Source organism: Haemorhous mexicanus, chromosome 4 (genome assembly GCF_027477595.1).
Source record: "Haemorhous mexicanus isolate bHaeMex1 chromosome 4, bHaeMex1.pri, whole genome shotgun sequence".
Lineage (NCBI taxonomy): Eukaryota > Metazoa > Chordata > Aves > Passeriformes > Fringillidae > Haemorhous > Haemorhous mexicanus.
The window spans coordinates 59948407-59973413 of record NC_082344.1 but is presented as its reverse complement, the minus strand read 5'-3'; the positions used below and the strand labels follow the sequence as shown (position 1 = coordinate 59973413).

Genomic DNA, 25007 nt, shown 5'->3' with positions numbered 1-25007 from the left:
AGTCAGGAAAGCCGCACTTGTCCAGCCACCTACCTGCCTGGTCCTCCTGATCTGTCTGCTGACACAGGGGCCAGTGAAAAACTCTCATGACAGGCTTACTCCCAGAACAGGTGTTTATCATCTCAGGATGGAAGGTGCCAACCATTTTGCACTTCTCAGTCCCTACTACCTGCACTGGGATCCAGCATGGCCAGATAGAAAAGTCCTTACATTCCCCACCCCTTCTAACTCAAACCACAACTCTTAAAACTCCACTGAGAATGTTTTGAACATTTTCTTACATGGTTTATGGCACAGGTTTTCAAGGAATTGGGTACTCATGGCAGAAAGGTACCATTTTCTACCATTAAATATATCAAAACTGGTGACGCTGTGCCCTGTACAAAGTGCAGTAATGCAGGCATGCTCTGGCCAGTAATCTGAAATAAATTACAGCCACTAGAAGGAATAACAGAAAACCCACTACACAACCAATTGTAGGGGAAAAAAACCTGTAATAAGAATGAGAAACAGAAATGGATTTGAAACATTCGTTTCCCTTTATTTTCTCAGTGAGGCTGATGTGTACTGCACATTAAAAAAAAAGAAAAAAAAATCACAGGAATTTTCATACAATGAATTAAACCACAAAAGTACATGTTGAATCGGCAGGTGGAAAATAGCCCAGCTTGGGCTTAACTACTATCTCACTTCCCCTGTTCAGCATAGTGCAACCTACAACTTTACATGTTCACCTACTGTACAAATCTTACAGTAGCTCCATCAGGTCAGTTGGTTCACATTATTGAAAATGTCTATCACATAGGTACAAATTTAGAATCATCACATTATATTACATGGCTATTCTAGTTCATTCATAGATCAGATCTTATACTATAGTGATTGAAGTTCTCATTACAGCCATTAAGAAGGACACATAATCATTACCTACTGTAGGGTTACATCTAAAGGGATGAGGAGGAGGTGTGGTTGTATTTGTTGGTTTTTTTTTTTTTTAACTGACCCAAGTATTATTACCCCAGAGGCACAAACTTTCCTCTCAGTGCTGCTCTTGGTGATGGCAGCCCAACCGCTTTTCAGAGTAGTTTAGCACAGGTACTTTTCTTCAACTTTAGGCTCCCTCTGTTTGGATTAGTATTTAGATCATTTTCCATTCTGTAGGAATTACTCAGTTACAGCTCTAGGAAAGACCACAGTTCCTAAGTACCAGTTCTGTTACCTGCATTGTGGATGTGGTACTTACCACAGCATGAAAGCAACAGTACAGTCTTCTTTTAAAAAACACACACAGCTATACTGCAATTTGCCTCTGGTGACAATGTAGTACATGTGCTAATTTGAAATAGTCTTGGGGAAGAAAAAAATAAAAGTAAACACTGAGTTTATATTTTGATGGATTTCCTACTACAGCGTCTATGAAAGATCCAAATAGCTTTATTCAGCAATCCTAGCTCTATTAATTTCACATATAATTTGCAAATCCACAGAGGAAAGCCATCTTCAAGATGAAAATGTTTGCCAGGCCAGTGAAAAAAAAAATTTTTTGATTCACTTCATTATGCTCGCTTGGTGAAAAATAAATAATGCCCCCACACAAACCCCACACCAATTTCTTAATGTCAGCAATCTAGGGCAAAAGAGAACATTTTAAAATTTAATGACAGAAATGTAAAGGCAAAATAGGTAATGCATCTGGTCCTTGAACACATAATATGATATACTAAATATTGATTTCTTAAAAATAATTTATTGCTTTTAATATTTTTCTTTACAACAGAAGATACTCAAAATCCAGAAAGGAAAATTGTAAACTTTTAGTTTGGCATTCACACAAAGTTAAAATACCTGCATTTTTAACCTACAGAGCAACAACAAGAATTATGCAGAGTAAAGGATGTTACATTTGTAACACAGAACTTCCAGAAAAGTTCTTTTCTTTTTTTTTTTTTTTGTTTTATTGCTATCTATCTACTGAGAAATAAGAAGCCAAAAAATCAAGCAAGCATCCGACAGGACAGACAGTGGAATCTCTCAGAACACAATATGCTGGTGATAAAATGAATGCAGCCATCAAAATCAACTGCATTGGTATGGGGGTAGAATCAGTTTTCTAAGATTTGGAGTGGGAAGGTAGATTAAATAGTTAGGTGTGCCATACCTTTAAGAGGAGTCATGAATGCCAAAGAGTAATAGAATAAGAAATCTATACATTCACAAGCAAATTCCAAACTTTGCTGATTCAGTAGAGACTCCGAGTTCAGATGAAATTCTGATGCTCAGAATAGCAGTAGTTTATACTCTTGTGGTTTTTTTCTTTCCTGAAATTTCTATTTAATTTAACAGAAGCAATGTCATCAGCAACAATGTCATGGGCACATTTGAGGCCATGCTAGTGCATAGTAAAAAAAAGGGAAAAAAAACCCAAACCAACCCACTGCTTCTGCAAAAGCGGAATTTCCAAACAAAGCACTTGCTTACTCCAAACTGACAACCGTCATGCATCCTAGGTATAAAATTTCCACTGGCCTTTTTATTCTTTTAGTCATCTCATAATTTATAATAAATAGGATAATTATAACTGATAAATATGTCTCTTTAGTAAACAAAGGAATGAAGGATTGGTATTTATACAGGATGCATAACTGTAAAAAATATAGATAAATACCATCATTAAACTCTGCCAATGAAAAGATTACTGGCTTCAAGAACAGTGTTTAGACACAGAATTACAGTAAAAATCATACTGTACTTAGTACCTCAGCATATTTTTATCAAACTAAAATCACAAAAATTAAAACAAAATAGCATTTTAAAAAGATTTTTGACCTCTAGTTCCAAAACTACTGTTGATACATAAAATAAAAACATTTCTTAATGATTACCCATTTGAGAGACTTTACATAAAATTATGATATTTTCTAGAAAAATTTAGATGAGAAAATTTCATTCCCCTAACAAATTCAGTGTATAAAACTGCAAAAGAAAATCAAGCAATGAGAAAAATGTGGAAAAATACTGCAGAAGGTGGTTAATATCTTTTGGGCTAGGATAATTCTTGACAAAATTCTTATATAAGCTCACCAAAGAAGGGATGAATGTGTATAATGCATTTTTGCACTCAGACACACATGCACACATAGGCACACTCACACCCTCACCCACACGCTTTTCTCTTTTTTTTTTACAATCAAATATATATAAGCGTAAGTTCAGCTTTCTACATATGTTAGTGTACAATAATTGTTTCACCTCATATAATTACATTTGAGTATTCTTGATTAAGAAAAATTCAGCAGTTTTTGAAAAGAAGGCTGCATTTACAGTGCATAGCTGTAACAAAAAAGAACATCGTCATACAGTATGTACATAAATAAAAATACTCCATTTAACATTTGTAAATACTCAACTACTTTTGAGAATGTAGCAAATAAACTATCTGTGCACACACCCAGATAGTTATATCCAACTCTCATTAATAATGTAACACCACGTCCGCTCATTAGAATAAATCGCTGAACAAGCTGCACATTTGACCATTAACAAGGCTTTGAAAATTTTGCTGTGGAAGATCAATGTTGTAGACATTTACATGGGTGTCAGAATTAAAAGATGAAACTTCAAAATGTTAGGGAAGCTTGAGCCTTTTAATTTTCTTTTCTGCAAAAAAAAAACCAAACCCACAAAAAAACCCAAAAAACAAACCAACCAAAAAAAGAACAATCTTAAAACAAAGCTAAGACAGATTGCAGGCTTCTGGGACCTGTGGTTTCTTCTGGATTGTCATATTATCACTGTGAGAAGAAGCTTCTTTAAAAAAAAAAAAAAAAAAAAAAGCAGTGTCTGATCCCCAGACATCAGCAGCCATAGTTCTCACACTGGGGTTTTTTTCTCTGTTTGTTTTTGTTCTTTTTTTGTTAAAATGCAATATGTACAGATTTTGCAGTTCATCGTTGTACGTGTATCTCTGTGGAACTGCTGCCATGTCTCGTGATTTGCATTGAACTCGCCAGGAACGCCCGGCTCCCCCGCCACCGCTCACCCGCCAAAGCGCGGCTGACACCCATGGACATGCGTGTGCTTACTGGGCAGCATCCTGCCCCTCCACTCCTCGAGCAGCTGTGTTCATGTAAACCATGGTTTTGAACAGAGAGTGTAAAGTAGGAGAAATTCCTAAGTACGACTTTTTAGTTGTCCATTATTGAAGGACGAGATGTCCGTGAGGTATTCGCCATCCCTTTGTTTTCCTCGGATGACATGCTTGTTACCTACGCAGGCTCCGCTGTGCCTCTTTGAGTAAACTATCAAAATCCATGGAGTCATACTTGCTTTTAGTAGAAGCAGGATCAAAATCATCTGAGTTTGAATCTGAAACCCAAAAGATGCAAGTTTAGGTAAGAGGCAAGAACTACTTATTTTCTCTATGTATCGGTACAAACAAGACACTGAAGAAACAATCCACTTACAACCACAATTTTATGGGATGACAAAAGCATAGAAATGACCATCACGGAAGTTTTAGGCATGACTGGTAAGAAGCAGCGCCTAACAAAAGTGGCACACATCATCAGCAGTGGGGAAGAACCACTAATTGCACACACATTTAGAGCAGGTTAACTCGAAACAGTTTCCTCAAGGACTTGAGCACCAAGACACTCATGTATAGGTCTCAAAGTAGTTCAGATAATCTTGACAGATACCTTAACCAAAACTCCACTTTTGTCTTGCAGCTGCTGTTTTGTAACATGTCCAGGACTTAATTTTCCTAAGAAAGGTTCTGAAGAAAGCCAGAGCAGTCTGTGAGCAGCATACAGAGGACAGAGCCCACCTTGCCTTGGGGTCTTGCGGAAGTCTTTACGCCCACCAGAATCTCTGGTTTTACTTCAATTTATCTTTTTGGGTTCGCTTGTTCAGAGTGTGAGCAATTCTGGGCAGGGCCTCTGCATGGCTGCATGAGCAGTCTCAGGTGGGCTCCTCAGCCTTCTGTATCACATGTGATAAGCCACAGCAGCAACAACATCCCAGCTCCTGCAGCCTGGGATACCTGTTCCAGCCTTGTCAGTTGCTCAGGCACAGACGTCAGTCTGTTCCCAGCACAGAGGAGGGATTGTACATTTGTGGCCACACAACTCCAGTACAATTATTGACATGGCTGCAAGCAATGAATTTCCTTTTGGAGTCCACCCTGCTTAACACTGACTCTCACCAGTTCCTGTGTCACAGCTCCTTTATGAGAGTGCCCTTTTCTTGCCATTTCTTGTGTTGAATTAATCAGAACTCCCCATCTACCACTGTAAGACACACTGCGCATTAAATGTTCATTACAAGTTCTGCTAAGACAATATCTTCTCACAGAGGAGAGGTGTTAAACTTCTGACTACTATTTTCAAGTGTTTTCTTTCTTCTGTACTCAACCCAAAGCTGATTAATTCTCTCTGTCCTGGTACCAGCTCATGAATTTTAAAGTTCATCCTGCCATTTCCTTATGTTGCTCTCTCAGATATTCTGCAAAATACAGGGAATGCAGTCTGAAGTACAGAAGCTCAAGCTGTCAGCAGGACGAAGTGAAAACAGTCTGCTCACAGATACTCTGGGAATCCCTCTCACAATGGAGAGAGTTGACAGGGAATACTCCCAGTGATGAATAATGTTCAAGAGGGTTCCCTTCAGACAACTTACTTTAAACCCCAGATTTTCTGAGATACAGAGATGACCTTGGCTTCCATTGCTGAAGATAAGTCAAATCAAGGCAAGACTTTAATCTGGTTTTACTGTTTTTATCAGCCTACATTTCAACAAATGCCTTTCTACCTTTTATATTTTCTACATCAACTCTGTATCTCTTCAGCAGTCAATTGCCTTTTCTTAGCTTTACATTATCTGTTTAGCCACTGAAGTGAATTATAGCATATTCATTGTGAACAATGCATATAATCTTCATAATTTATTTTAAAAAGACATCAATTGGCTAGAAAAAATATATCTGCATTCACTTCCTGCATTGTACAAAGCCGAGGGCAGCACATACAAGATTTCATTAGCATTGTGTTACAGGGTTATGAGAGATTTTAATGACTGTGGTCATTTATTCATAAAAAAATCCACAATATCTGATTAATATAGATTCAACAGCAAAAATGTGCCTTGCTATGTAATTCAGAAAAGAGTATTTTCCATGCCTTTAGTCTGTTTATACAGGTATTAGGAAAGGTTTAACATTTAATGAATACTTTACATTTTAAAAGGTAATTAAATAGGAGGTGAGTTTATCCTATATTGTAATATTACAGAGGCTGTTTTGGTAGTCTGCATAGTCTCTTTACACATATACTTAACATCAGTATTCCTACTGGAAGACTTTGAACTTCTCCAAAAACCCTTGCAAGGGGAAACACCCACATCCTGACTCGGAGCATAGGACAGAATCATATATTTTTGCCCAGACAAGACTCAGACAGACCCAAGTGTGCTGTCACAGCCAGCATGCACACTTGGGACTGGAGTTATCACAGCATACTGGGGGCTAAAGACTGGTATGCATAAAGCCCCACATCACTGGAACTGCAAACACCAAGAGAATTGCTAAGCTTTCCACAGGCTGGAGCCTCTGACAACATGACTGGAAGGCCCTGCAAGGAGACATCTTCATACACATAGATTCTTATGCACAATTTTAGAATCACCAGCTGAGATCAGCGGCTTTTGCCACACTAAGGGCCAGATTTGGCCACAAGCTCTTCTAGCTTTCAAACTTGAGCAACTGTGAATTGTGTTTAATGAACGCCCCTTGCAAATTCTGCCCATCTACAACAGAACTCATAGCAAAGTAAGAATCATAATGAAGTTTTTGGGTTAAGATATCTACTTTGTTCTCTGTTTATCTCTCATATACATAAGTGAGGTACTGGAATCAAACAGTTACAGCAATAAATAGTAAAGTATGTGGGAGGTTTCTGTGGTGCTATCTTTTCAGCTTAGAAATGTATTATTGAATACTGGGCACTTATTTTTGATAATGATGGAAATGGGCTTTAAAAGAATATTCACAATTTGGAATATCTGAAAGAAGCTAGCTCAGATTAGCAGACTTTTAAACTTCTTACAGCAGGTGAAAACCACTTTCTTCAACACCCCACCAATCATTTAAAGACTATCAGCAGTAAACAAAAAAGAAGCAAACTCTAAATTCTCATGAATTACAAGATTCCTGTTGTGTACTTCAATCTACATAGAGGAAAATACCTACCTAGGTCTGCATAGTTAGACTTGCAAAACTGCTTGCGTCCACAGAAGTACAGCTCAAAATCAGGCTCGTTTGACCTGCGTAAAGTGTATCCATTTTCAAGAGCAGCGAAGGCGTCACAAGTATAGCGGTAGGTGATGAAACCATAGCTGTCTCTGCCATTGAAAAATATAGTTGTGAACAAACGCTGAGAAGAGTTAACACACATTAGTGTAACCCCTTCCTGAAAGCAAGAACTTGCCGGAGACCCAGCAGTGGAAATGCCAGAAGTACTGCATCCATTTATCAGCATGATTGTCCTGTCATGCAGCTAAATACTTATTTCTGGGACAGGAAATTTCAACTAGCAAGATTAATAAATAAGGATGAAAGAAAATAAGTAAGGTTTTGAACTCAGCATGTCATCTGTCACAGGACTTATACTGGTTAACTCCCATACCAGTAATCTTACTGCCATAATTTTTTACATATGGCAGCTCTCAAACAAGAAGTAATCTCAAAAGTTCCTACCCATCATCCCGCAAATTTACTGTGCACTCCTCAATTTCACCAAAAACTTCAAACCGGTCCCTCAGTTCAGTTCGGGTTGTGTCAGGTCTGATTTTACCCAGATAAATCACACGACGTTCTTCCTGTTGATAAAGAGCAACCGGGAAGGTGTTCTTTTAACAAATGTGTAGTAGAGATGAACCTATACATACATGCATGCAAAGACACACATAGATGTGCAGAGGATGCATAATTATAGAAACACCCTTTTGTGGAAGGCCTAGTGCATCTTGCAAGTACATGAAACAGTTCTCTCCTGGAAAGCATCTACGATATTTAAGTGACCCTACATTTGTCAGGTGGTGTGCTCCTGGGAGGGTTCACTGATTGCTGTTACTGTTCTGTACACTGACAGATGCTTCCCTCTGTATCCTACTGCACCTTCTTCCCTCTCACCCTTTCTACCACTTCCCCTCCAGGACTGCAAACTTTTCCAAACTAGGAGCTCCCTTTCTCTTGCCATGTACAGAATACCAAGCCAAACTCATCTTACTTGCAGAGTAGCATAAAGTAACACAATAATTGCATAAGTGTACCACAGACATAACAAAATGTATCACAAGCATAACATTATTAGCTCATATGACTCAATAGGTGATTCATCCTGCAATCCTGTTTCACCACAATCCATACTTTTAAATAGAGGGAAAACTTTTGAAGATTGTCACCCCAGCGAAAAACTAAGTACTAAGCAGCCCCTAGCTCATTCCCTGCTGGTTGGTGGGATGGGGAGAAAAACCAGAAAAAGGTGAAACACCTGTATTAAGATCAGCTTAATAAATGAAACCAAGAAAGGTATAATAATAGTAGCAATAGTATGACAGTAATTGTAATGAAAAGTGGAGAGAGAGGAATAAAACCCAAAAGAAACAAGTGCAGCACCTGCTGACCAACACCCAGCCCATCCACAAGCAGTGGTCTGCCTCTCCCAGCCAACTCCCTTTGGTTTATATATTGGGCACAATGCCATATGGTATGGAATATCCCTTTGGCCACCTCAGGTCAGCTGTCCTGGATATACTCCCTGCAAGCATCTTGTGCACCTGCTCCCTGGCAGAGCAAGGGAAACTGGAAAGTCCTTAATTCAGAGTAAGCACTACTCAACAACAATTAAAACATCAATGTCTTATCAACATTAACATTAAATTCAAAATACTCTGCTGTACCTACTGTAGCTACTAAGAAGAAAATTAACTCTATGCCAGCAGAAACCAGGACTGGGTTCAAAATTTGCCTTTTATTAAAATAAATATTTCAGGGGGAATGACAGGAAGTAAAACATATCCCACAGTCACCACTCCTTTTGGTTTATTCAGAATAAAACACCTGACTGAAGACCCTAGGCTAGGGTCTCTTCTGCATGTTCTTTCAACACTTGGAACAAAGCACCAGACACTTTTACATCAATCAAGCCGTGGTCATATCATTCCTTCCTTAGTGCAAATGCTCAGCTGAATGAGGGAAGGACTAGAAAACCCTTAAAGAGTCACTTCATGAATTTTAGGATAAACACATTTCTGAGGGCAGAGCCATTTAGTGAGCTGCAAGAAAAGAAAATGGAAAAAGGAGATCTTTAAAACACTGACCTTAAGGTAACCAGGGCAAAGAAGCACCAGCTATACACGGCTTGGGTGCTCAGCCTTCCTGTCTCCGATTGCCTCTGGCCTGGCACTACTGGCCCTGCTGCTCATCCCTTACACACCCACACAGCAGTCCCATAAATCCAACCACCACCACATTCTCAGCTGGCGTAAATCTGTCAGTCAGCGGAGCAATGTCAGTTTAAACCATCAACTTTGGCACCTGAGACTTGTGCAGAATTTAGGTGCCAAATGCTGAAGGAGCTACACTGACGGCTGAGAATTCATGACTATCGTAACCTGGAGGTGCCTAAAGGCTAATGGCACCTCAACTGTGCAATGCAAAAGGCACTAGGGACCTAAATATAGACTTGCTTTCCTGCTCAGAAACATTCTAGCCTGAAGAGACAGGTAGTTTACAGTGTTACAATTCAGATACAGCATGAAATGTATCTTTTCCATGAGTCCCTATGGAGGCATAAAGGACCAGTTACTCTTGGACCAAAGACAATACAATTGAGATCAGACCAAAACACAGGTAAAACCAGAAATTATATTGATGTCACTTCTTTACTTGTTTGAGTATTCATTTGAGATAAAGAGACCATCAGAATTCTTAGTTTGGGGTGCTGGAAATCTTGTCTTCCTGTTCCCAGGAGAGCACTTTGCTCTCAGGAACTATTTAATGCAAAATAAATAAACAATTCCTGCAGCAGGAAGGCAACACTAAAATATCTGTCTCCCAACAGAAACTCTTACTAGCACATTCAGTTAACTATTTTCACTGACTCTTCCTGGCCTCACAAATCTCAGGGGCTAAGATTCAGTTAATCTAAGCTCCTGAGAAATGAAAGTTTAAAACTGCAGAAAACAGAGATTCAAGAATCAAACATTCCTACCCAAAAGCCCTACCCACTAAGGAATGGTGCAAGAATTACCTGTGTCCCTTACAAGGTCCCTGGTCAGCTCAGTGGAGTCCTTGGCTGCTCTACCAAACCATGTATCAGCTCTCCTTAATCAGGGGGACCTGGTCAGGGTCTAATTTAGACACTTGAAACTACTACCTCTTTTTATTATGAAAGGAATTGAGGTGAGTGCCTTGATAGTCCTCTGTAACCATGCTGGGACAGACACATCCACTTTTAAATGTTACACCTTCCAAAACACAGGGTCCAAAAGCTGCCCTTGTTCTCTGCCACAGCAGTGCAGTTTGGAGAAGCTAGCGTGGCTAAAAGAAGCACTTGTGCTCATGGGTAGCCATACATTTAGGGCAGAAGGGTACTTTCCAGACAGCTGCTGCTTTTTATCTCTGTCTCCACTGTGTCCCAGTCCACAGCCCTGACCTTCCTGACAGAGGAGTTTGGGCAGGGCTTCTGTGAACCAGGGACTGTAGAGTGCAAGCTACAGAAATCTGCATTTCTTCCATTTCCCCATTCTAATTCTGCTTACTTTCACTATGGTTGGGTGCCATAAACTTCAAAAACAGGGAAATCTGCATATGCACAGTAATTACTTTTTCAGACTGTTTTACCAAATCAAGGATTTAACCGCACTGAAACACTTGATAAGAAACAATTCCATTGATACTTGCTATTGAACCTAAATGACTGACCAGATGGAGCAGAACATAACACAGCAGACTGCCTAATATACTTTAGCTGAGATAATACATCTCAACTGAAAAAAACATAATGTTTCACTCACTGACATGGAGATTGTTATATTACAGTGTGATGGAAATATCTATTGCACACTCTTCCACAAGTCTGTCTGCATGCCTGTGCAATTTTTCCTTCTTCTATCCCTCTGATAACCTTTATATCTCTAATATCCCTTTAAGACAACCGTAATAAACCAAAACTGAACAATTAAAAAAAAAGCCTGTTTAAGTACTGTTAAGGGAATAAGTTAAACCTGCAAAATTAAGGAAATTCAAATTTAAAGCTGAAATGCACCATATGTCCTCCAGTGTGCACATATGAGGAGATGGGTTCAAGTATTTTTTTAAGCAGAATGCCATGATGGAATAAGATACCCAAGAACACAGGATTCACAAAGCATTGTCTTTGCCTGGCTTAACTTTGCGTTGCTTTTAAAGCAACTATGAATATTAATATTCAAAGAGATGCCTTCCTTTTATTCCCATTAATAATAAGAGCTATAGAAGCCTAAGAAGATTGCAACACACCTCTAAATGTTAAGGACCTTTTTTTAATAATAAGTTACATGTGTAAGTCTATAAGGGCATATTAAGTAAAATGTTGACTGCTGTTGTTAGAGGATATGATTGATGACTTGGAAACCTAGAGAAGGGCAGAGAAAAGCTTTTGTTTTCAATTTCATATGGGCAGAGGGAACCTGCAGGAAACACCAGAAGCTACTTGTTCAGATTTCCCTCCCAAAAGTGCACATGATTTATTTTGCATCATAAGCATTAAGTGTGGCTCCTTGATCTGCCAGGTTAAAAAAAAGAGAATAGTCCAGCCAACTCCCTCAGGACTAACATCTCGGTCTTCTTTCATAATCTTGCTTGCTCTTCATCGCAGCAAAAACATTTGAATAGAAAGATGTGGCAGAAAATCTTGGACTGACAAGCAGTATTTTAAGTCTCAAATGAAAATCCTAAAGCATTAGAATAACAAAATATGAGAAAACAAGACAGGGATACACCTGACACATGTAAGGGTCAATAAAGGAACCGCTCATCCTCTAAATATTGACTGCTGCTAAGGATCTTTTTGTTTTGCAAAGGATTCCTCCAAAACTTTATTTTCTTTGTGTTTCCTTATTCCTAAGTCTTTATTTCATAATTATTTCACTAAACACAGGCCATTAGATGTATTAGTGTTCCCTTGGGTTTTTTTGCTTCTTCCCCCAACAGCTGTTATCTTTGCCTGTCTGCGGTGCTGCTGTTCCCATTTTTCCTACCACTTTTCCCTGCATGTCTGTGGGGCATACCTAGTTCTCCAAGAGCCAGGTAATGCTTTATGTGAAGCTGAGAGAAGAAATACAGGAGCATTTTAAAGCTGGGTTCTGTTATGGGTTGTAAAGGCTCTGCTGCTCACTCCAGCACAGGTGTCTGGCTGGGTACACACTCCATGACTGTGTTGTCTCCCATGCCAAATGACTTCTCTGCCAGTAGAGACTTTAAGCCATGAAGACTTTTATTCTTAGAGCTGAAGGCCAAATACCATTTTGAAAATGTAATGGGATTGCTTGGACAGAGCTGCAAAAACAGAAACGTGGTGGGTGGAGATAAGCCATTAAAGCTTAAGCTTCTGATGTAATAATAATGAGAAAAAAATTCTTTAGATTGAGTAAAAAAAAATTAGCATGGCCTGTGAGTAAGTATTAATGGCAAAAGTAAAAATCACAAAAACTGGGGGAAACAAACCAAACAAGAATTATTATCTTGTTCAGAACAGTTCAGACACACTCCATGATGACTGTTACAAAAATAATGATGGACCAGTAAAACTCAAAATTTAGGTAGAAACATACAGCAAAATTAGAGTATCTGGGATCTAGGCCATCAAGATGAGCAACAACAAAAAAATCCAAACTAAATATACAACATACATTGAATCCTTCATAAGTGGAAATGCATTCTATTATAGGCTAACTCTGGTTTTAGACTTTCGAGAAGGCAATCACTCATTTATGAAACCACCTTTCTCCTACCTTCCTGTTTTAGAGCAATTTATTTTCTTTGAAACCATGTGTTTCCTTCTGATACAGTGGCCTCACAGCACATTTATCTTTTTATGTCTGTAAGCTCTCTGGGACTGGGACTCTCGATACTTGTCTCATAAAGGCTGCCAGCATTTAGGAATGAAAATTGGTAATGTTAATTGTGATTTTCTACTTGAGTATAACCTGATTTTGTTATACCTCTTTCCAGTAGCCAGTGCACACAGTAAATGAGCTGCGTGAACAATGTGACTCTAAGTCAGTATCATGGCCAGAGTGGCAGAGTAGCAGAGAGCCACAACACCAAGCTGCTCCTCAGACAGTTTAACCTCCAGCTCTGGTGCACCATATCAATGAGGAATCACCAACTAGTGACTTCAGAATTGGAATATGCTAACTATTTCTGGTGCCATGCTTCAAAAAGTATTTACCACATGGTCTAAAGAACTGCTGGAGTAAAAGCCCACACAACTCAGAAATTTCCTGGAGTGTATCAGAAGAAAAAAGGGGTCCTCAGGCCTCTTAGCAAATCACTGTGGTCTGCCTTGGTTGGGGGTTTGGATCCCACTTTTTACAAAGCACTAAGTAGACTCTGCTGTCCTGCAGTACTCCTGAAGTCATAGTCCATGTGTCTCCACTATGATCTGGCTTACATGATTAAGCAAGTCTTGGTGGCAGACCATTCAGTGAGGATCCATTCTAAAAAAAACCCCACGACCCAATAATAAAACAAAACAAAATCAAACTAAACTATGCTAACATTTGGTCAGTTGGGAAAGGAATCACAATCAAAAGTATAAATCAGTGAATGAAAGAATGACTGACAAAAATATTTTTTTTAACTCTCTAAGTACCTTGTAGACTCAGCCCATATTTTTCAGGCATGCCTTCTCAAAATTAAGACCTCAATCCACAAAAAAGATACTGAATCTCCAGTAAGTGGAGAGGGGGAAAAAGAAAAAGAAGACGAGAAGAATATCACAGTACCTTCTGAAGTCAAACCATCTGTATACAGTTAAAAGTCTAGACAGGAATTCAGGAATCTATACAGGAAAATACTGTCCCAGCCTTCTAGCTCTGACTATTCCATGGTCAAGGTGGTGTGTGTGAGATTGAAGGGGCAGTGTTCAAACATGCTTGTGCCATACAGCAAGACCACAGGCTTCTAAAACCTAAACCTGTGCTTCTAAACCTCCTCAGTATCCTGTCAATATGTCCTCACACCTGCCAAAACACAAGCTGCCTGGACAATCAGAGGGCACTGCTTCACATATGGTTTTGACAGATTAAAAGATGTTAATTTTTTTTTTTCTCATTTCTTTTTCCTAGGTTTCCCATGCCTGTTGTCCCACAGAGACATTTTTAGATAGTGTTTCCACAATACCTAATGACTTTTGGCTCTGTCACAACTTCTGCTCCTTTTTTACTGTGCATCCTTTCTACAACTAACTCTTGAGATCTCAGAGCAGTGCTTCTCATAAGAAAGTCACCTGCCCTGAGTAATAACTGAGGCATTAGTACTGCCCAATCTTTGGGCCACTCTTCTAACAGTATCTGCAAGTATGTGGCCATAAATCAGATCTTGCAGCATGAGAATGGGCTAGAAAGAAAATAAAAAATTCCCCAATACAGAGAGCAAAGAAATCTAAATTTATGGGACTGTAGAAAGAGCTCAAGGAAAGAAAGAGAGGACATTCTTGTGGCTGAACAATAAATGAGTTGAGTGCCTCAAGATTGAAAAGAGTAACACAAAAAAGACCCATAAACCAAAAGGCATAAGAAAAAGAGCAGAGAATGCTAGAAATTATACAAATTTTGTCACCAAATTAATGAGGTCGGAGATCCCCTTTCCCTGCTGTCTCCTAATCCTTATCTGTTTTCACAGGGTGTAAAATAGCACAATTCAATACAGACTTTTAAAGTAAAAGTGCAGGTAGACTTTGGATAAAGGAGTTAATAGGACTTAATCGACATTTCCTGCAGAACTCACACAGATGAGTAGATTCTAGATTTTTTGTCATGTTCTCTTTATTGATATTTATTTTTAGTTTTGATTTATTTATGTCTATTATAAATAATTCCATTTATTAAGTTAATTATAATCAAAATGATCACTTTTGAAAGAAAATAAATTCAACCTTGGTTTTGAATTGTCTAGAATTTTTAATGCAGTATGATGCAGCATATCCGGAGCTTTTTACGTTTCTTTTCTTTCTTTTTTCCTTTTCTCTTGATTAGCTACTTGCCAAATATTTGTTTGTTTTAAACTAAATCAAATTTTCTACCTCCTCAGCAGGATTCATGTTTATTTATATGGGTAAGGTACAGTAATTGAGAAGTAGCAAGATACACCCATGACAGAAGTCTACTTGAATCTCTAATTTGTGGTAGCTGTAAGAGAGAACAGCAAGTGTAAGTTACAATTGCTGGAAGGTGGTGTTCATCTCTAAGCAGATGGAAGCCAGATATTTTAAAACTAACTGCAACAATTGACTTAAATATGGCCCTGTCTGAAGCCAAACAAAATTATTTCATTGCCGTCACTGCATTTCAGAGCAGCACAGCAGAGCATGCTATAGCTCTAAATCTTGTGCTTTGCAAAATACACCAATCACCCACACTTTGTAGATAGGACACCTGAAATGGAGAAAAGTGAAATGATTTGCTGAAGCTCACTAAGAACAACAGCAGCAGAGAAGAAAAGCAGACCATAAAGTTGTCTGTTCACTCCCAGAACTCCTCATTGCTGTAGACTATGCCAGTCTCTGTCAATCTCTACACACTCCTGGTTTGTAGGTGCATTAGGAGAAATGCTGCCAAGTGTGTGACAAATCACTTTTGCTACAAAGTCCACTAATGTCATCAGGAAAAAGACCTATTAATTTTGATGACCTCTGGACAGAGCACTAATGGAAAACCTGGGAATGAAGATGAAGTATCCTGGTCGGTACCAGGTCATGCAAGAGCCAGAGCACAGCCAGAACAGCCGTGTAGGTACAACCCAATGGAAAGAGCAGGACACAGAAAATCAAAATCTTAAGGTGAGCCACCAAATGGGCTTAGCAAATTTTACAGCAACAGATTTACAGCAGCTCCCAGTTTAATTTATCAAAATGCAGTTGCCAATGGAGAACTCAAAAGGGGAAAAAGCCACCCATCCATTTAATAGCCATTCTTCCTTCTCTCCTTCTCCTACAACAGCCAAGACAGCTGGTTATCCCCACATGGGTTATTTTCTTTGCTTCAGGTATTTCAGCTGTTTCATAGAGAACACTGATGAACAAAATAATTAAATAATACATATTTATTACAAGAGGGCCAGTGCTAAATGACATTTTTAAATTGCATCTTGTCTGTAGACTATTTTCCTAAAAATAACTTAAAAAATCAACCAAATCACAGAAACTGAAAAGATTTTAATTCAAGACAAGTCTCTGGATTCCAGTTTTGAGTTCTGCTGTCAGCACCTCCTGTATAGACAATTACAGCCACTCTGAGAGTTCAGCAATAGGTACATCACCTGACTCCTTATTTCATGTATATCTGGTAGATGAAATACAGTATAAAAGGCATCTGTATAAGAAACAGACTAGTTCTCTTCTACTAGTGTACTGTCTGGGATGACCCCTTTCTCTAGTAAGTTCTCTTATCTGTTCAGTGGGAAAAACTTGGAGAGTTGTAATTTATAGAACCTGAAAAAATTAGTAGTGTGACACCAAAGCAGTAATTATTATGAAAACACATATTTGCTTAAAATGAAAAATATTAAGAAATACACATAAGCAAATTTTTGAATTTTATAAAAAATAAATAAAGTCTGAATTCTAGCATTAGAATCCATGAAAAGAAACAGATCTATTTCAATATGAAAGTTATCTTTACAGTGCTTACAATTGCTTTCTGCCTCTGTCTCTCCCTTTGCTTGGCCCTTTCAGATTCCCGTTTTTCATACTCTTTGCGGTATTCTTCCCTCTTCAGCCTTTCATGCTGATATTCCTCATAGCTGTCATATCTAGGAAACACAACTTAGTCATCAAATCAGGCACCTGCATTTGTGAATGTGAAATTAGAAATACAATTTCTGGAATGCTTTACTATCCCAGGCAGTTAGAGAAAGGACAAGAGGAAATGGCCTCAAACTCCACCAGAGGAAGTTCAGGTTGGACACCAGGAAGAATTTCTTGGCTGGAAGGGTGGTTAGGCATTGGAACACGCTGCCCAGGGAAGTGGTGGAGTCACCATCCCTGGAAGTGTTCAAGGAGAGTGGACATGCTACGGTTTAGGTGATATGGTGGTGTTTAGCCAAAGGTTGGACTCAATGAACTCAGAGGTCCTTTCCAGCCTTATTGATTCTATGATTCTACAATTCTCTCCTGAGGAACAGCTGCAAAGCATACCAAATGCAGGCCAAAGGCACTACCTGGGTCTGCGACTGCACGGCGATCTGGACCGCGATCTTCCACCTAAGGGAGAACTTCTGTATGCTCGGTGTCTACAGTGGCTGGACTCACAATAGCAACAAGATCTGCAGGAAGAAACACATTCACCTCTGTCATTCCATTTGAGTCTATTGACACAATTTTCTACCTCTTCCCTGAACTTACAATTTCTTCTAAGCTACCGGTGGGATTTTCCAGTGACAGTTTGCAATCTCCTAGTCAACTGAGGGGCCTCAAGTGATTTCTCCCCTCCTGGCCCTTCAGTAATTTTCCTTATTGAGGCTAACACAGAGTAGACAGTCAGCCACTGTCAACTCCATCTGATAGAGGCCGTAGCAAGATTGGGACCAGGCAGCTCACAGATAATGGGGAAGGTTAGTTGTGTACATCTCTCACCAATTGCTCTGCCTCTGACCTGACTGCCTCCGCTCAGAAGGTGCAAACCTGGCAAATTCAAAGGATATTGAAAACAAGTGTTTCTGTAGCAAACCTGTAACCTTCAGAGTTAATCAGCTCAGGAGCAATAGAGTTCCACTGGATTAAGTTTTTTCTTGCTTTTTTTTTTCTTTCTTTCCTGTAAGTTTCTTAGTGTTTTTGCTCTTTGTCTTATTAGCTACAATGATCACACATGAATTTGCTGTACCATACCTTGAAGAGGATCTACTACAGGGTGACCTTGATCTCGATCGGGAATATGGAGAACGGGAACAAGACCTGCGTTGAGGAAAGGACCGTGATCTAGAGCGTGTCCTTTGGGATCTTTGAGAAAATAAGGATTTGGGTGGAGACACTGAATCTCTGCATGGAGAGTTAAAAGAAGAGCAAGAAGGTGATACATCAAATAATGAATAGGCTTGTGTCCCATCCCAAGGGTAGCATAGTTTATCACTTTCATCTTCACTGTCATCAAACAGACCATCCATTGCTAGTCCTGAATTTATAAACATAGGTAGTTTGGAGAATTGTTCATTACTGTAATCACTGTCCCTTAGTTCTCTGCTCTTATCTGCTTCTTCGTCAAAAACAGCTTGGCTGGGGTGACCAAAATGCTTATTCAGTTCAGCCCGAATTTCCTGGTCTTGGAGCTGTTTTCTGTTATTACCATGGGATCCCTGCTTATTCGTCTGTAAAGTCTCTTTCTTGAAATACTGGTCTTGTTCTAAAGAAGAACAAATCTGACACTGCCACCCAGGTGAAGAATCCTTAAATTCTGGTTGTCTGGAGTCCTGAAGTTCCTGGGATATTTTAATGTGTACTTCCGATTTTGAATTCACAGATTGACAGTAGTCATGGTCACCAAACAGCCGCAAACTGGGCCGTTTTGTCTTTCTCTCCTCATGTCCACTGGACAGTACTGTAGTCTTGTTAAGCTGTGTGTACAGCTCAGACTGGTCTGGACCCTTCTTGATTGGGTTATTTCCTGGAGAACCGGAAGACTCACTACAGCGGGGCTTTTTTGAAGGTGGAACAACAGTCTTGCATGATGACTTCAGTTTAGGTGAAGTCCTAAAAGGATTATCTTGGTTGGCTTTATGAGGAGGGGTCGTAGGTGGAGTTAGGCCTACAGAGAGTAAAAGGAGGTACAGAATGCTTTTAAGCACACATACAATGTTTATAAAGGTGGCTCATATTCTTAAAATAGATAAAAAGCAAGACCCATTTTATGTCACTTCAACACTGCCAATTCTGAGAATAAAACTACCAAAGGTCTGGTAACAATAGCAACAATACTAATGCATCACCATCAATCTCCAGCATAATTTCTACCCCTCCTCTTCCTCCATGACAACCGCCCCTCTCTCTGTAGGTTTTGATAGAAAAGATCAAGAGGTAAAATTCCAAAGACGTTTTTGTTAAATACAAAACAGATTTTGATGTAAAAATGAAAAGTCAAAAGACTGGCACCATCAAAAACATAAAGAACCAAGCAAAGAAGAACCTGGATAAAAGCATGGCCAAGAGAAATAAGTGAGGGGTACCAAAGGATGCAGAACTTAACTGCAATGAAATACAGCTACCCTAACTCAGTGGCAATCACTCTTTGTTTCCAGAGTTCATTGACCATTGAGAATGTATGTCTAATACATTCCTTGGGCGTAATTAATACCTTTTGTCTGAAATGTGGTTCTGCAACTGAAACCCAAATGAACAATAATACAACCACAAGTGTAATGAACCTTCATATTTAGAACTAAATTGTGGTGAGAATCATGCAGTAGGGAGTCAGAATGAAACAGGTAAGTCTTAGTATTAGTTATTAGGCTAGTATTAGTATTAGATCAGTATTCAACGACTAAATATACTGCTAACTAACAGGATTATCTACGTAACTGTAATAGATTGTATCACTGTGATGAGACAAAATTGAGGGAAGGACTACAGCACATTCCAGTAACGCCTGGGAACTGAAGCAGCATCTTCCCATTATTTTTATAAGGGTAGAATATAACTTTCAATATTTTCTATGGAAATAATAGAATTTCTTCAGACTTTACAGGATAATCCGAGACATCAGGGCAGAGTAACAGCAAAAAGCAGTGAGTGTTCAGGAAATAATTTCTCTTCAGGAAGGTTGTTAGGTATGAAAAATTTGCTTCTGTCCAATTGACACTAATATAATTTAGTAACATATGCTTAAAATTTAACAAAATAGATGGAGATTAGGGAGTTCTCCAAGGTAATCCAGACCACCCCTAAGCAACCCAGAGGCTCATGCTGTCCAAGAATACTTTTAGCCCAAGCAATGAGCTTTCCATTAGTCCTTAAGCAAGAATGAAAAGATAGGGCAGACAGAGTTACAGGAAATGTGTGTTTCAAACATGGTTATGGAGCTCTGGTTTGTATTTTTAAACATGCAACACAGCTCGGCAGATCAATGCAAATGGAACATGTTTTATAATGTTTTGCTGTAAAGAAGGAAAAGTGTCCATCAATGCACAGTGCTCCCTAAGGAGCATAAATGGAGACTGGGAGTCCCACTGCATTATCTACAATGAATTTCTTTCAGAAAATAAGAAACTAGAAGCACCAAGGCATGAATACTTGATGTGAGAGACACGCTTGATTTTGTTTGAATGTTTGGAAAAAATGGTTATGAGCTACCCATAGCTATGCAAAGACTGTCTAATGCCACAAAATTCAAGGAAACTGAGGCAAAGATTAGTTCACCTAAAACATTAGTTACCCCAAATTTAAATTTAATACTAAAAAACTTTTTTGCAGTCATAACTCTTAAATTATTTCCTCTAAGTCCTCAATTTTTTTCTTTCTTCTTACCAAAAATTCACTTGAGACAGCCCTAACTATTTCTTACCTTATGCACCTCCTCATTGACAAATATTTTTGACTACCAAGTGAATTTTTGCTAAAATGAAGATAATGGTCCTATTCAAAAATCTGCAATAATACTATCAAAGTTAAAGCTTCAGGCTCAGATTGAACAAATACTTCAGTAAACAACTTCCTAGAAAAAGATTTTGAAATGACACTTTTACGTGTGAAATTATACAGTCCATGAGAAATTCTGGGGTTAGTTACTGGGGTTTTTGGATGTAGTTTTAAAGAAAGAAATTAAACAAAAATACAAACACTCCACAATGAACATGTATATTTAAGAATTTCAGGCAAAGAAACCCCAGAGATAATCCAATATTCAAAATAAAATCTTATTTCAAATTCCACTTCTTCAAAGCTTGTCCTGGAAATAAGCAAGTAAAACATATAGTATAACATTTCCAGAAACCTGACAAAGAGCCCAATAATCTTCAGAAAAGGGCAGGGGGTGGGGTTGGGGGGGGAGTACCAAAAAAAACCCTCACGAAAGTACAGGCTGAGCTAAATTTACTGGCACTTCCCTTGCTGGCAGAACAGGGCTGGGACAGCCTAAGAAAGGGCTTCCTCGTGGCATTCTGGCTTTTTTCCTGGATTTCAGCAGAAGCAGGAAATGCACAGGCAAGTAGAAACAGATAAAAGATGGAAAATGTTCATTTAACTTTTGAACAAACTTACACTGGGGGATGGAGGAGGGAGTGAAGTTTTGAATACACGTCACCACTCCAAGTCCACCTCCAGAGTGCCCCCTGACCCATTTCCAAATGGTGAATTCTGAGAAAACCAGTTGGCTGCCCACTTGTTCATCTTCACTCTAATCCCTGGTAATCCTCACCGAGGGCCACGATCCCACATCAGTGCCATTACAATATTCTACAACCGCGGGATTATTTCACACGCACTGATTTCTCCCCAATGTGTACATTTAGGCATTGACAGTACAAGGTATATTCTGTACTCTCTCTTGAACTTAGCAGGTTTTGACAGATTTATGGAAGGACAGATGGCCATTACAGGCTGAAGGCTGACAAGAGGCAGTTCAGAGCATTGTTAACACACTTGCACAAACTCTCAGCAGTGCAGCGCTGTGCAGAATGTAATTCAGACTATAGCTTTTTTATTGCTGCCTATTTTCTTTTGTCAAAAGAGCCTGCTGTGCACAGCAACAAATGGCTGCCATTACCCAGAATGTAATGGGTGTCAGACAAATCACGTAACACAAACAATCAAGAGTATGTAGGTCATATTTCAACAGAGCACAACCTTAGCAATATTTATGATTACTGCATTGAAATGTGCTCTATAATAAACAAGTACCTCTACATCACTCACACTTATGTACTTCTGCACAGCAAATCTGTTAGAAGTGGTACATACTCTACAATCATCCCCCTTAAACAGTCTTTTTTCTTTTTAAAGTAAAAGGCAAGTATTTTTTCATGACATGCTATAAAACCATTTTCTTCATAGGGACTTTTCCTTAATTGAATAGCTTTGGTAAATGGTACGTTTGCACTTTGCCTTGCTCTGTCTATATACTATGAACTCACTCCGTGATCTTGTGCTAGAAAACAGCATATATCAAATTGCCAGCACTGCTGCCAAAGCAGCACCATCCTCCCTGTGTCTGTGCAACAAAAGGTGTTTGCATATGTGCCAACTCTGCCACCTTGGCCAAGCAACTTCTTTCCAGAAAGTATCTGGGAGGGTGAAACTACTTTCTATACATTCCAAAACTCCACTTTAAAAAAAACTTGTAGTGTTACTCATTTAGCTCAGCTAGACTGATAAACAGAAATTAGGGGAGTGCCTTTGCATTAAAAGTGACATCTGGACTTCTCAGGACTGATTTTCAATACTGTTTTATGTAGACAGAGATACTTCTAAATCTCTACAGTAACTCAGCATTCCAATGTTTGGTGATGTTTGCTGTGTTTTGAGGGGGCAGACAATTACTGTCTTTTGGGTAATGCAGCCTTTGAACTTTTCTACATGTGCACTGGGCTTTTGAGAGGCATTGAAAATGAATTTTTTCATACCTTTTGAGTTTGAAAATGGATTGTCAAGAGAAACATTATTTAAGACCACTTTAAAAACCGACCACAAGATAACAGCTCAGTTCAGCAGAAGAAGAGTGTTTGTACAGCACTAGATTGCAGAAGCTAGGAAAATGTAATAAAATTAAACAGTCATTATATAATAAAAAACTACATGCTTGTTGAATATTCAGTTTAATCCTGCTGTCAGTGCTGGAGAGAATAAACACAGTTACCTGAAAACATCAAATAACTCACTAGATTGTATTCCCTCTGGACAACGCTCTCCATCTCACATCTCATTTTATCAGAAATCATTCTGAGGTCAAAGAAGTTCTTAGATGACAGATTTTAAGTATTTGTTCTGAAAAGTAAGAGGTAACACAAATCTAGAGGTGGGCAAATAGCAGGGTATCAGTATCCTCAACGATGGTCACAAATTCCAAATGACTCTTCAGCTTGATTGTGCACATCAGCTTTTCTGATGACAGAAAATATAGCTTTTTCTGCCATTTTTCAGAAAAATCAAATTTCTCCCCCAAGACCAGTGAGCAGTTTCACACTACAATAAATTATAGGGATCTGTATCAAATTAGAGACTTTTCACCAAGAGGGTGGAAATAGTCTTCTAGTTACTGATCGAGCCATAGGCACGTAAACCAACTTCATGTACTTAAATGGTGGCTTTGAGTATTTAGGTGTGAAGGTTTAAGACACAGGGAACACAGAGAGATTAATTAGAAGCCATGCTATCTAATGTCTGGCATTCAGAAGTTTGTCTAAGATAATCAAAAGTCTAGAGCAATCACTGAGGAGCCCTTGACTGCCAAGAGAAACACTGCCACCTCCAGAAGGTGAGTCATCCTCCCAGCCCCTGTGCTTGCACAGTCCGTCCATCCCTGCCCCACCCTCCGCCCTGGTTCTGACTGCTAACAAAGATGAAAGAGGTGACACAGAACCATCTCAGATTTCTGGAAGACACTGGAGAGGTTCAAGCCCATGGCCTTTTAGCAAGGCACTGGCAATGCAGATGGCTGTGGAAACAGAGATGAAGCTCTTCCGACTCTCTCACTCAGAAGACTCATCTGACACAGGAATTTCAGTCACTGCATTATCATTTCCTAGGACTCCCTCCATACTCCCTCCATGATGTTCTGGTCCAGCTTCCTTAGAATAGCACTAGAAAAATCAGCTTCAAGAGAGAGGATTTTATACAGCAATGGACTTAGGACACTTACTTACAGTGTATTGAAAGAATTCTTATGTGTGGCATGAAAACACTTCAAAGAATATTTGTTCCTTGAAATTTGACAAATCGTTGTTTTGACAGTTTTAGGGAGGACAAAGTTACACTCACGACTACTAACAAATCTGTTGTAAAGCCAGATATAGCACTGGCAAGAGAATGGCTTCAGTTTGACTTTAGATACACGAATCCAAAATGTGTGTGTGACGAAGATTGATGGCTCATGTGGGAAATGTTTTTATTTATTTATTTTTCTGGTCTATAGTTAATTCATCAGTGAGGGAAGCAATGTTGTTTTCAGCAGAGAGATCAAGGGAGTTGCTATTTATATTAAAATACTTTGTGCTTCGATAGTGCAAGCAGCTCTGCTAATGGTCTTTTCAATTCAGTAGTGAGATCAAGGTAACTCCTATTTAAATTATAATAAATAGTGCTTGTATGGTGCAAGCTGCCCTATATAAGGACAATGAGCAATGCGGTTATCTGGATATAATTTGGAGTTGCCAGGGTTCTCACTAAGGAACTTCAAGGTATTATTAATCACTACTGCCACTACTTTTTTCCTTGTTTTATTTTTGGTTGTTTTTGGAACTGAAGTGGGTCCCAATTCTGCCATGATTTACACACACACATATGCTGTAAGCTCTTCAGTACTCCAGGCTGACATGCATATTTTTATAGGTTTACATACATACATGAATATAAAAATAAAAACTATGTGTATATGCAGGCAGAGATTTAAAGAGCTACTGCATGATCTCCTGAAATCTTCTCACCAGACATTGCGAAGACCAGAGCAAGTGCAACATGAAGTCTAAGAGCCACCATTACGTACACTGCTTGGTAACACTGCCAGCTCCCTGGCCACACAACACTCCAATTCTTATTCTGCCTGAA

General features: G+C 39.0%; 1 protein-coding gene across 3 annotated transcripts in view; it reads right to left on the bottom strand.

The window, feature by feature from the left end:
• Positions 1-516: 516 nt before the first annotated feature.
• The window catches only part of PPARGC1A (PPARG coactivator 1 alpha), a 364297-nt gene continuing 339806 nt past the window's right edge, over positions 517-25007 (bottom strand). For all 3 annotated transcript variants that reach the window (XM_059845075.1, XM_059845076.1, XM_059845077.1), the window contains 6 exons: positions 18147-19059; positions 17480-17584; positions 16951-17071; positions 7751-7872; positions 7244-7395; positions 517-4365 (listed from right to left, as the gene is read on the bottom strand). In XM_059845075.1, the coding sequence (XP_059701058.1) occupies positions 4262-4365; positions 7244-7395; positions 7751-7872; positions 16951-17071; positions 17480-17584; positions 18147-19059 (1517 nt within the window). In that variant the 3' untranslated portion in view covers positions 517-4261. The remainder of the gene's footprint in view (positions 4366-7243; positions 7396-7750; positions 7873-16950; positions 17072-17479; positions 17585-18146; positions 19060-25007) is intronic.